General features: G+C 35.8%; 1 protein-coding gene across 2 annotated transcripts in view; it reads left to right on the top strand.

The window, feature by feature from the left end:
* Positions 1-9,282, top strand: part of LOC141435562 (neuropeptides capa receptor-like) — a 114,830-nt gene extending 105,548 nt beyond the window's left edge. For both annotated transcript variants that reach the window (XM_074098281.1, XM_074098280.1), the window contains exons 7-8: positions 813-965; positions 6,624-9,282. In XM_074098281.1, the coding sequence (XP_073954382.1) occupies positions 813-965; positions 6,624-6,831 (361 nt within the window). In that variant the 3' untranslated portion in view covers positions 6,832-9,282. The remainder of the gene's footprint in view (positions 1-812; positions 966-6,623) is intronic.
* Positions 9,283-13,219: the final 3,937 nt, after the last annotated feature.

Genomic DNA, 13,219 nt, shown 5'->3' with positions numbered 1-13,219 from the left:
ACGTAGATCACACTCGTCAAACTCAACAACATTACTTCAGGGACTTTTAAAAATAATTCGTTTTTTAATTTTTTACTTTACTTTAAAGTTTAGTCGAAGAAGCAATGTAAAGCAAAACGTTTGAAATTTGTAGCGTGACAGGCGACGTCAGTTGGGTTCTAGGATGGCGTACATTGAATTAACGATTAAGTTTGTTAGAAAATAAACAAAAAGTTAAGTTTTGATTTAATTAAGTGGGACCATGATGATCCAATTACCAGTGATCTATACAGCCTCTGTTTTTAATATTATCCCCGGTTCTGGGCCACACACTGTATAACGTAAGAAGTAGGTTAGCCACGAGATAAGGTAAATCTTTTAATTATAACAAAATCATTTACAGCCTTTTACATATTCTTACGTACAAACAAGTGATTTACCTACATAGAATATAATTACTATAGAAAATAAAAAAGTCTTTTTACCACTTAGAAGTCTTGAAAAGAGTCTGAGAAACTATAATTTTTATTTACCTCTTAAGGTCTACGCTAGCTGGCGCGGGCGCAGTGCGCGGGCGCGGGTGCAGGTACAATCCTACGCACGCGACGCGCGCAGTTAGTGCTGCTCAAACTATTTTTCAATAGGCGTCTACCCTATCTAAAACCGCGTCAGCTAACGTAGGCCCTTAGGAGTCACTATAATACGGTCACGAGCGTTAATTTGGGACCCATTTCGTGAAAAAAAACCTTCAATTGTCATACAAAATGACAGATATTAAATTAACGATCGTGACTGTACAGTCTTTCTTTTCTAAGTCACTGCTTCTTTTCCAGATATCGTATTGCCTTCAAAGAGACCCTCTGCTTCGGGCGGTCGAAGAGTAAGAGCAAATACTATCGGGAGCACTCCAGCATCAGAGAGACCACCGTCAACCACACCTCTGATGGCTCAGCGCTCGTGCGCGTGCGCTCGCAAAGCCAAGACAGGTAAACAAATAAAGCAGACGTTCAAAACAGGGAGTGTCAAGATAGGTACCGTAAAATTGGGTTACTTTAGCCCAGAAGGGTAAGTTTGACTATTTTAAAATTTATGACGTTGGAAGCATTCTACACTTCCACTGAACGTAGATATAGTTAGTGTTTAGTATTATAACTAACTTTTTTTTCTTTAATTGTATAATATAGTTTTTAAGTATTTTATTTGTAATTATATTATTATGAAAAAAATACTTTCTGCCAAGTTTCTTGCGGCGCATTCATCTTGGCAATGACGGTCTTTCCGAAAGCGCTGGTAGTTTAAAAAAATGACGTGTAAAAGTGCCCATTGCGGCCTATTTACTGAATAATTCATTTGAATTTGATTTTTTTTGAATTTTATTGAGATTAATTGTTTCTAGAGGGCGCGTTCGCAGCCTGAAATTTTGGAGGGGGGTCACTAATAATAACACATCGCGGCTAGGGGCATAGAATTGCTTTTTTATTTTGTAATTAGAAGATTTTTCAATTCGACGTGTACGATTTGGGGGGGTGAGTCATGTCCCCTGTGACCCCCCCTTTCGGGCCACGCCTGTCTAAAGACCTTATTGTCTAACGCTCTGACGTTCGCAATCGCATTTACCATTTCTCTCTACCCTCGTTTTATACCGTGTGAGAGAAAGAAGTAGTGAAAACGATTATGAATATCAAGTGTGTTAGTTTAATAAGATATAAGTTGTGTTAGTAGTATGTGTTAGTAATAATTGAAAAGATGTGGAAAAGCCCTGGCTGTTCCCATTTCAAAATTATATAACCTCTCCCTAAGTTCTGGAATCATTTCCTGAGTTTTGGAAACGTTCAATAGTTTTCCCTGTTTACAAAAGTGGTGATAAACATAACATCATAAATTATCGGGGCATCTCTAAACTATCTGTCATTCCTAAACTCTTTGAAAAGATAATATTTGATACTCTTTCTTATGTCGTTAGACCAATGTTAATCCAACAACAACGATGGATTGTGAGTAAACGTTCAACTGAGACTAACCTTAATGAATTTCTTGATTATGTACTGGACGGAATGGATAAATGGTTTTCAGGTGGATACCATTTACACTGATTATTCAAAGCTTTCGACAAAATTTCTCATTCCGTACTTATTCAAAAGCTGGAATCCTTTGGAATACATGGTAATCTTTTAAGGTGGCTCACGTCATATCTGCGTGTGCATAGGTCTCAAGCGGTGTCCGTGAAAGGACATACCTCTAGCTTTGTACCCATTCCCGTCGGGGGTTCCCCAGGGCTCTCATTTGGGCCCACTTCTATTTTAATTTATTATAAATGACGTCGCTACATGCTTCCAGTATTCTCGGTATTATTGTATGCTGATGATACATAGATTTACAGTGTTATCAAATCGGAAAATGACTGCCTAAACCTGCAAAGCGATCTAAATAGATTAAGCGCTTACTGCCGCAGGAATAAACTGCACTTGAATGTTGACAAGTGTTGTGCTATATCTTACTCGCGGAAACGCTCGCCTTTAAATTTTAACTATACTTTGAACAACATCGGTCTTAATCGGGTAAACAGAGGTAAAAGACCTTGGGGTAATTCTTGACAGCGAGTTGCAACTTGTACGCATGTAGATAAAATTGTATCTAAAGCATATAGAATGTTGGGTTTATATTTCGTGAAGAAGAGAGTTTAAAGACCCAAAAACAGTACAACCTTTAAATTATGCCCTTGTAAGACCCCATTTTGGAATTTGCATCGACAGTTTGGAGTCCTCACTTTAATGTACATATAGACACCGTTGAAAAAATTCAAAACAAATTCATAAAACGCATGAAATTTGTTTTCAAAGATTTTAACAAGAACTCTCTAATATCACTCAAAACGCGTCGGGAAATTAAAGACAAATGTTTTTTATATAAAATTGTTAATGGATTGATTGACTCGCCATACCTCTTTCTAAGATTTTGCTTCGTTGCCAGAGCGACGAACTCGCTCCTCCAAATTATTCGCCATTCCCTTTAGCGGAACTGCCTATGCCAGAAACAGACTTCTCGTTCGAGCATGCAAGAATCATAACAATCATTTTCCCGATATAGATGTTTTCAATATGAGCTTGCAACAATATGCTACTGCTTTGAAGGAGCAGGGCAATGTTAGCAATAGAACCGCTGTCGATAAGTCTCTTTATTAATTCTTTTGAATAAGTACAAGTGTATTTATCTTATATAACTTTGTTCATGTGCCTCATTACAATAGATGATGGTGTGCTTGTAAATTAGTTTTTTTTGTCTTGCCTGAGCAGCATGTTATGTTTTTTGTTAAAAGTGGTTGTAGCTATTGTAATATTTTTTTTTTTTATTGTGTATATATTTCTAGCTATTTTTTTGTAAATTTTAAATAAATAAATACCTAAGGTCTAGTCGTCAAGACAGCGTCAAAATCAGTCAAAATGCATGACAGGTGCGGGTTCTCTAGCCTGAATAAATAAATAAATAAATATCACGGGACAATTCACACCAATTGATCTAGTCCCAAAGTAAGCTTAGCAAAGCTTGTGTTATGGGTACTAAGCAACGGATAATAATAATTATATAGATATAGATACATACTTAAATACATAATTAAAGACCAATTCGACGTTTACATTATTCGATAGTCATACCGACCCCCGACACGCCGAGACCTCTAACGCTCTCTTCGTAATCATTTCCATAACCACTACCCTCGTTTTATACCGTGTGAGAGAAAGAAGTAGTGAAAACGATTATGAATTTCAAGTGTGTTAGTTAATAAGACCTCAGGTCTAGATAGCACTGACAGCAGTCAGATAATGACACCTGGTCAGAGAGTTAATCTCTGAAGGGTAACTTTGGTCATAATAACATAATTACGTATATTGCACTAAATTTATGACAAATTCTCATACATGTGGTTAGTTTTATTGTTTTAATTAGCTGATCACCCACGCTTTAGTGATTTTTATTAGACCCTCGTGTGTGGTTTTCATATGGGTTAAAGTTACCCTTTATTGGGTAAGTACTTTGACCCAATCTAGGGTATTTTTGGTGATGCGATGTGACCACAGAAATCGGGACAAATTTAACTTGCATGATTTAACCCTTATAAATATGTATAAGTACACACTAACATTATGAGTTAAATTAAAATAATGTGCAAAGGTACTTAATTAAATTGAAGGCATAGTCGAACCTGTAAAGACAACTACCCATAGTATATTAATCTAATCTGTCTCTAAGTATGAGTCATCAGATTAATGTAAACCTGTATCCTGAATTATAGTTTGATCATCAAAATTCGATCACCAAAATAATAGATCTGTCACCTAATAAATAGATCATTTCTTAATTCGATGCTTTTACCTATTCTACTAAGGTAGGTCTGGTTAGGTACGACGACGAGCGAAGCGAGGAGTGTTAGGTAGAACTGTGACACTCAAAGCGCGAGCCGAGCGAGCGAAGCGAGCGTGCCGCGGCAGCGGCCGGCGAAGTGCCAGAACCGAACATTTTTTGCTAATACTTGTATGATGAATATAAATGTTTGTAGTAGGTACTTGAGTCTTGCTGTTTGTATGTATTTAAGTATATATGTGTATGTATTTCTAGTGTCAACCCATTATTTAGCACCCATATAACAAACTTTGCTTAGTTTGGGGCTGGGTCACTTGGTGTAATTTGTGAGAAGATATTATTATTATTATTTCATTCATTGTATATCATTATCGACAAATTTCAGTCAATATTATTTTCCAGTGATTATAATTAATTTTTAGGAAGCAATTTCTATATTGTTTGGTGATTCAGTTTTATTTATTTATTTTAGGAAAACAAACAGCTTGAAATAATACAAAGTATAAAACACATCAGTCAGTTTTAGTGACAAATATATTATTTTGGCACCCAATACCTATAAATTATTTGATGATCAATATTATTTCCGAGTAACTTTTAAATAATATTTAGGTAACCGTTTTAATATTATTTGGTGATTCAATTTAGATGACAGATCTACTATTTTAGGAACAAATATTATTAATTAGGTTGCCAAAAACGCATTTATTAGGTGATCAATCAAATCATACCCAATATTTATGTGTTCCCGACCAGACCACCGTGAAAATCAAATTATTCTAAAGTTAATGAAACTATGAAACCTATCCCGTTTACCGTCAGAGACCAACAGCGTTTATTTTGCAAACAACATTGCATAGACTTAATTGCGTGGTGGCACTACAAAGGGAAACGTTTTGCCCAGGATAAGCTTGTTTCGAAAATATTCAATAAAGACTGGTGTTATAAATTAATTAGCTTAGTAACTTACGATTACTTTACGTATGTACTTTTATGTGGTGACGGGAGTTAGGAGATAAGTGATACCAGTGAGTGTTGCGTTTCGTCTATTCTAAAGGCTTAGATCTAACTTGTATAGTATTATAATTTGGAGAGGTGTGTGAGGCGCAACCAACACTAAAATACATACTGACTTCAAAAACAGTAAAAAAATATTTACATACATAAAATTTAAAAAATAAATATTTACATAGAGATGATTTCGTTCAGTCACGAATTGAGAAATCGATTGTCTCATAGAGTATGATTAGTTCACATTTGCTATCGGTGAATGTTTCTATTAAAAAAGTTCGTTTTTTCTGAAATTGTATTGTCCCACCCTAATATCAAAATGAGGATTTAAAGAAGTCTTTCTCTCCTAAAACATTATCTATACTTGGTTTGTATATTAGCTAAATTGCAGGTGGTAGGACCTTGTGCAAGGTCCGCCCGGATTGCTACCACCGTCTTGCTCGCTAATCCTGCCGTGAAGCAGCAGTGCTTGCACTGTTGTATTTCGGCGTGGAGAGTAAGACAGCCGGTGAGGATCCCATCTTAGGCCTCTAGGTTGGCAACGCATCTGCAATACCCCTGGTGTTGCAAATGTTTATGGGCGGTGGTGATCTCTTACCATCAGGAGACCCACTTGCTCGTTTGCCATCATCGTTTCATCTTAAATATTGAAATTCCCCCATTACACTATCTAAAAAATCGCAAAAGAAAATGTTTAAAAATTATTTATTGCCACGACAGCAGTATTTGTATTATTATCTTTTACACTGAGCCACGTCACTTCTCCCTTTGTCTATGGTTTTAATTTTTTATTTTTATTTTTTTCTCCGTCTGACTGGGGCAAAGGAACTGGCTCATGCATACATGTTTATTTAACGTTTGGGCTCCACAGAAAACCAGCGTTACTGCACATAATGTGCGGCAACACATGCTGAGTGGAGACCCTTTTTGGTATCCTGCCGTGTCACCTAGTAACATAGTTTTAGTGCTAGTTCTAGTCTTAGTTTTAGGTGGTACTTTTTGGAGCCAAAATAAACTTTTCTTTCTTTCTTTCTTTAAACATTTACATATACTTAACATAACTAACTAACTTTGACTATAAACATTTACATTTCTGTAGGTATTGAAATACACTAGTCTAATTTGTATTACAATGATAGATAAGTGAAATGTTTAAAATCCTTGAATGTACCTAATCTGGCAGCTGTAGTTTGTTTACATTTAGTTAATTACCTATACAAACCAAGTATAAGGTTAACAGTCGTATTAATGCTAATAAACCTTCTTTTTCTCAGGCGGAACCGCCTCAGCCACATGGTCTTTCGACGAGGAAGCTACTCCGACACCTCCAGCCTATCCTCAGGCCGGTGGAAGGTCAACTACTGCAAAGACACGGAATCCTGTCTCTTGAACAGCGCCGAATCCTCTCCGTACAACAGCAAAGAGACCAAGCATCTCGTCAACGTAGATGACCTGAAGAAGGACTACGATGTTAGTTTTTGAGGAGTAGGTAGTTGGAAAAGGATGGCGAAAAGGATTCATTCTACGAATAGTAGAAGTAAGAAAGTTGTTTATTAACCAGGTTAAGTGAAAAGCACATTTCTCGCAACACATCCTCACACACATACCTCTGGTGGCAACGCAGCTCCATTCTAAATATATCTAAACGTAAAAATATGACTCTCTTTGTGAAAGGCGGACGCAAAACAGTCTTGCAAAATGTAATGCAAGAATAAATCTGATTTAGCCATTGTTGGAGTAATTCAAGAAATGCTTTGGCCAGAAAGACCTCTTTGTGAAGGCTTCAAGGGACGTTTGTTGTAAAAATGGAGTCTTCAGAAATGATTGAGGTACACACAAAGCATTCAGTTTCAATACTTTTATTCTTGTTATAAAGGTGTTTTATTTGGCTATTTGCTATACAAGCCTTTACTCGCAGTTTTGCTCGCATCTCGCATGGAACATTTGATGAACTGGAATTCCGGGATTTAAATAAAATCCCATAGGAAGTCCCAAACATTACAGTGGTCTTCATTTACGTGGTATGAAACCAGTGCACAATTTCATGTCACTAAAATTAGCTACTGAATTTCGAGATATCGGATAATGGGGGCGAAAAATCGATCTACATAGGAAAATGCGTGCCCTATGGCGTCTCAAGTAGAAGTCGTGGGTTCAAATTCCGGGCTCGCACCTCTGAGTTTTTCAGAATTCATGTGTGAAATTGAAATTGACCATATGTGTTTTACGGTGAAGAACATCATAGTGAGGAAACCTACACCATATATTTAGGAAGATATTCTACGCAGTGTGTGTAAAGATACCAGTCCGCCCAGGACCCGCATAGCATCATTCTGAAAGGAGCCCTTTGTCCAGCAATGGGATGGGATATGGGATATACCTAGACCAAGATGACTTCCCCTTTCATAATGCGGAACCCTAAAAAGAAACAAATTAATAACCAGACATACATCATCGTTGAACAATGCTAAATTATTTTATTGTAATATTAGTATTACCTCAGGCTACCTAGATTAGCAATTCATTTGGCCTAGATCTACGATCCTAGAGATTCAATATCGAAGCCAATCGTTTTGGGTACCTATATGCTTAATCTTTTTATCTATGGGCATGACAAATTAAAATTGACTTTTGATTTAACGAGATATTGTTCGAAATCATTTTTTTTTACGAGATAGTGTTTTAGGTGCGCCTTAGCTGGGATTTAAGTCCGCATTTTTGCACACAGACCATTCGGCTTCGCAGGTTTGTGCAGGATTCCTAACGATGTTTTCCTTAACCGCAAAGCTTGTGGTAAATTTCGAATGTAATTTCGCTCATAAATTTCCCATTCATAAATTTCCATTTCATTTGGCTGGCATACAAATAATTTATGTAATAAACCGAATAACTCACGTCTTAAATCGAGTTGAGCTCGACATGTTTCGGGCTATTTCGTAGCGTTTAAGACTTGAGTTATACGGTTTTATTTCATTAAATATGAGTTAGTCTTACCGTAGTTTAAAGTTCAGAGACTTACAATATATACGGTTCAGTAGTTTCAAGAAAGAAAGGTTCTGTTTTTATAAGCTTTTATTTAGTTTCATCTGCCCCGTTGTCTGTCTGTCGTCAAATCTTGCAAGTTAAATTCGACCAACTTCCAGTAGTCAGATTGACTTTAAATTTGACAAACTTAAGTATGTAAATTGCGTGACAATACAAAAATCTCGTAGTGAAATCCTGGTAGTCTGGCCAGGATCGTCTCCGCAGGACGGAAGTTTGCAACGCTTAACGGCATCGACTTGAAACTTGGTATGCAAATGTAGTTTGGGTGACAATGGAAGTAAAGTCGACAAAAAGTACAGCCAGCAAAAAATCTTGTATTAAAAATGTTTTTTTACCAAACACTTATTTCCTTTTGAGATAACGGAACCCTAAACAGAGTAGACAAGAAGGTCCTTCTCGGCAGGCAATCACGAAATGTCAGTCACAATAGCTTCTGTCCACTGAGGTGTAACCAAACGGATTTCCGTATCATTTTCACAAAGGTTTGTTGTATAAAGGTTTTTAATATTGATAAGAGAACTTGGAGAGCGTCATGTTATCCGATCGTGTGGACGTTATCGGACATCTTATTTCCGGTCTAAAGATGCCCACCGATGGGCACTAGGCCTCTCAGCAAGACAATGATGACAACCAGATAGTCAAGTGGTTAGAGAACCGGACTACAAAGCTTGAAGTCCCGGGTTCCATCCCCGGCCGGGCAGATATTTGTGTGAACAATACGAATCTTTGTTTTTGGGTCTTGGGTGTTTAATATGAATATAAGTATGTATTATCTATAAAAGTACGTTTATCCGTGGCCTAGTACCCATAGTACAAGCTTTGTTTAGTTTGGGGCTAGGTCAATTGGTGTCAAAATGTCCCATGATATTTATTTATTTATTATTTTTATACATAATTTGGCAAACAATTTTTCGCACAGTTGTCTGTCTTCCGCGTGTACGGTTGCGGAAGCAAAGCAAGGTTGTATATTGATATCGACCTTCTCAAAGTGACCTGAATAAACTCTATATTGCTCTAAAAATATTTGATTAAAAAGTTATAAAACGGCCCACTTCCTTCCGGGTTCAAATATTATACCAAGATTAAATATTAGGCAAAATTACGAAACGGGATTTCGGGATCCTACAACCTACGAGTTTTCCCGAGACCGATTTCCTTATCACTATGCCGCACACGCCGGAAAACTAATGAAAATTAGTTTCGATTAAATATTATTGATTATAATAATATCTTCATAAGTTTGGAAGGTTTTATTTATTGTATGGGCGAAGTTGCCCGAAATAAATGGATTTATTATTATTATTAAAATTAGATAATCCAAAATGTTTCAACACATCGTTGAGTTTGGTATACAAAGCCAATTTTTAGGGTTCCGGATCCAAAACGGCAAAAACGGAACCCTTTTAGTTTCGCCATAATGTCTGTCTGTCTGTCCGTCCATCCGCGGCTTTGCTCAGCGACTATCAATGCTAGAAAGCTGTAATTTTGCACGAATATTATGTAAACTATGCCGATAAAATGGTACACTAATAAATAAAAAATAATTTTTTTTAGGGTACCTCCCACGTGTAGTGGGGGTGATTTTTTTTCTCATCCAACCTTGTAGTGTGTGGTATTGTTGGATAGGTCTTTTAAAACCATTAGGGGCTTGCGAAGACGATTTTTCAGTCCAGTAATTCGTTTGCGAAATATTCAACTGTAAAGTGCAAATTTTCATTAAAATCGAGCGTCGTCGTCCCCCCCCGCTCTAAAATCTAAACTGGTGGATGGAAAAAATTTAAAAATTCAGGATGGTAGTAAGGAGGTATATCAAACTTTCAAGGAAAACTATAACTGCTAAGTTTGCTTGAGAATTATTAGTAGTTTATGAGTAAATAGCAGCCTAAGGTATAAAATATACCTAAACTTGGAAGATTCCGTATAAAATACGAAATCCTTAGAAAAATATTACTTAATTTTTTCGTAATGGCTACGGAACCCTATTTTGGGCGTGTCCGACACGCTCTTAGCCGGTTTTTTTTCAATTTGCGTTTCGCCGTTGTTAAGTGAAAATGAAACTGACAACAAAACGGCTAGTATTAATAATTATCTAATTAGTGTACATTCGTAACTTTTAGACTACGACAAAGGGTATTATTTCATATAATCGATTATACCTACTCTTAATTCTGAGCAAACTAAAGTTTTTCAGATATTTAGTTAATACCTTGTATATGATTTTTTTTTGCCTTCTCTCAGATAGCACCTCTGTACCAAGTTTTCTCAGAGAGCACCTCTGATAAAGTGCGAACAGGGTTACTTTGCGATATATAAGTAGTTACGTTATGGACCAAGTGATAAATCGGCCATATCTTATAATGCCCGGACTTATGAATATTGACAAGCTATAACGGGCCAAATGATACCTAATTTTGAACAAAACTTCAATATTTATCACATTGTGCATAACAATTTATCGCTTTGTACAAACGCGCGGCGCCGGCGCATTTAATAACGCGGTATGTAAGGCACTCACAGAGTTCTACACTAATACATTGTATTTCCCTTTTTTATTAAAAGTTTTTTTAAGACGGTCGGGTTTCTTCTATATTAAATCAATTAATATAAAATACCTTTGAGATATTACGTACAACACAAACATGCCGTTGCAGACCTTTCAATTTTATATTGAACCCTTGGATATGACCTCATTTGAAAATTTTACATCACATTCCAATATGGTTCAGAAAACCAGATATTATTTTATAACCTTTATTATTCAATCATATTTTGAATTGTTTTAAATTTAAATTGGAAAATGTTTAGTTAACTATGATATGAATCAGCGTGGAAAATAAATTCAATCCTACCATTTACACGTTTAATGTATGTTTTTAATCAAATATGTATGAAATTCTAACTTTAGACAAATAAATCTTCAGTCATATTTTCACAACTCTTTTTGGTCTTCACAATAAAAACACTGACAATTTACATAAGCTCGTAAGCTCCGCGTACTTTATAAAGTTAAAATGAATTAAGTATAAGAATACTTGCTGAATGATGTACAAATTTTTCAGTGAAATAAAAACTTTAAGTCTATTGAAATAATTTTCAACACTGGGAATTCTAGAGAACTATGTAATGTATGATAAAAAAGTCACGATTTACGAGGTATATATTACGAGGTATATTTTATAAAGCAAAAAGAGGGGTGCTATACTTTTGACGTCAATGTCTATCTGTCTGTCTTCAAGTCAATCCGACCTTTTCCAGTAGTCAGATGACTTGAAGTTTATTATGCACGCTGATAATGTAAGTAAATTGAATGATAATGCAAGTGCGCAGTCGAGTACTTGAGAGGAAAAATTTGATCGAAAATTTGTGAACACTATTCTATTGTTGATATTTTTGATTGAATTTTGAACTCGACGTAGTACAGTCAATTCAGCAAACAAGCTTGTATAAAAAAAAACTATTTTAAACAGAAACTTGGAAATGCCAATCTTAAGCCTGTTAATCCCTTCTAATCTCAAGTCTTTTCTAAACTAATTATAATTAACCAAGAGAGTATAAATGTTGGTAATCTTATTAATAGGTTGCGAGTAAAAGCATTCGGGAATGACTCTCTTTTATACTGCAAAGGTTATCAACCACAAAGAGCGCCCCGGCTTTTGTTAAGAAATGCCATGAGCACAGGTGTAGTTTTTTACTTTAAATCCTGCTAATATTACAAATACATTTGTGTGTGTTTGTGACTACAGCGATATCATACATCTGGGGACGTATCTGAATACTCGTATCTTAAATTAATAATAGTTATAATATTATATCTAATGTTAAAAAGTCGACGGTCAAAATATCGAAAGTAGGTTAGGTTGGGTTCGATATTTTGACCGTGTCTATTTTTTAACTTTGCATATTTCAATTTTCGATATTCAGATACGTGCCCATACATCTATACATATAATACGAGTAAAACTGAAAAGGGTCGAAGGTCGTTCATGGATGGAAGATAAATATTCGAAAAAAAGTTGGCTGGCATACTTAGAATCGATAACAGAACACTTTTTTATAGTTTTTGTCTGTTTATTTGACCGAGAATCACGTGAGAACTGTAAAACCGATTTAGATGAAATTTGGTATACATATAGTTTGGGTCTAAAGTCAAAAAAGTCAAAGTCAAAATATCTTTATTCAATTTAGGCTATAACAAGCAGTTATGAATGTCAAAAAAATCTACCACCGGTTCGGAAAATCCTCTGTTGAGAAGAATCTAGCAAGAAATTCAACGAGGTATATATCCCCCCCGGAGAAGGACATATTATAGTTTTTATCCCGGAAAACTCTGTGCGGACGGAGTCACGGGTAACGGCCAATCTTGAATAAAAACTTGGCTACTATTCATTCCAATGTCCTCACGGGATCGGGAAAAATTCCCGAAATTTCTACTACCGGGAGAGAAACGGGTGTTTTCCGATGTAATTTTGAACGCATAGTTTTGAAAATCGTAATCTATTTAATAAGGTTCCATTCTGCTCTATTCAGGCATGGAATCATAAAAAATCCCGGAATTTCAATTGAACTGCTCATCATCTCAGCCTATATACCTACGTTCCACTGCAGGGCACAGGACTCTTCTTAGAATGTGAGGGCTTGGGCCGTTTGTACCCACGCACGCCCAGCACAAATGAGAACTTATTCAACTGTTAGTTTCTTTTAAAATTATGTGTGCTCTGCAAGGTTTTTTTAAAGATATCTTTATGTAAATATAAATATTAAATTACCATGAAATATAGTGTAATTGTAGATACAAAAAATTAAATAATAAATAAAATGTAAGATC

Source organism: Choristoneura fumiferana, chromosome 15, assembly GCF_025370935.1.
Source record: "Choristoneura fumiferana chromosome 15, NRCan_CFum_1, whole genome shotgun sequence".
NCBI classification, from domain to species: domain Eukaryota; kingdom Metazoa; phylum Arthropoda; class Insecta; order Lepidoptera; family Tortricidae; genus Choristoneura; species Choristoneura fumiferana.
This window is presented reverse-complemented; position numbering and strand designations above follow the sequence as displayed.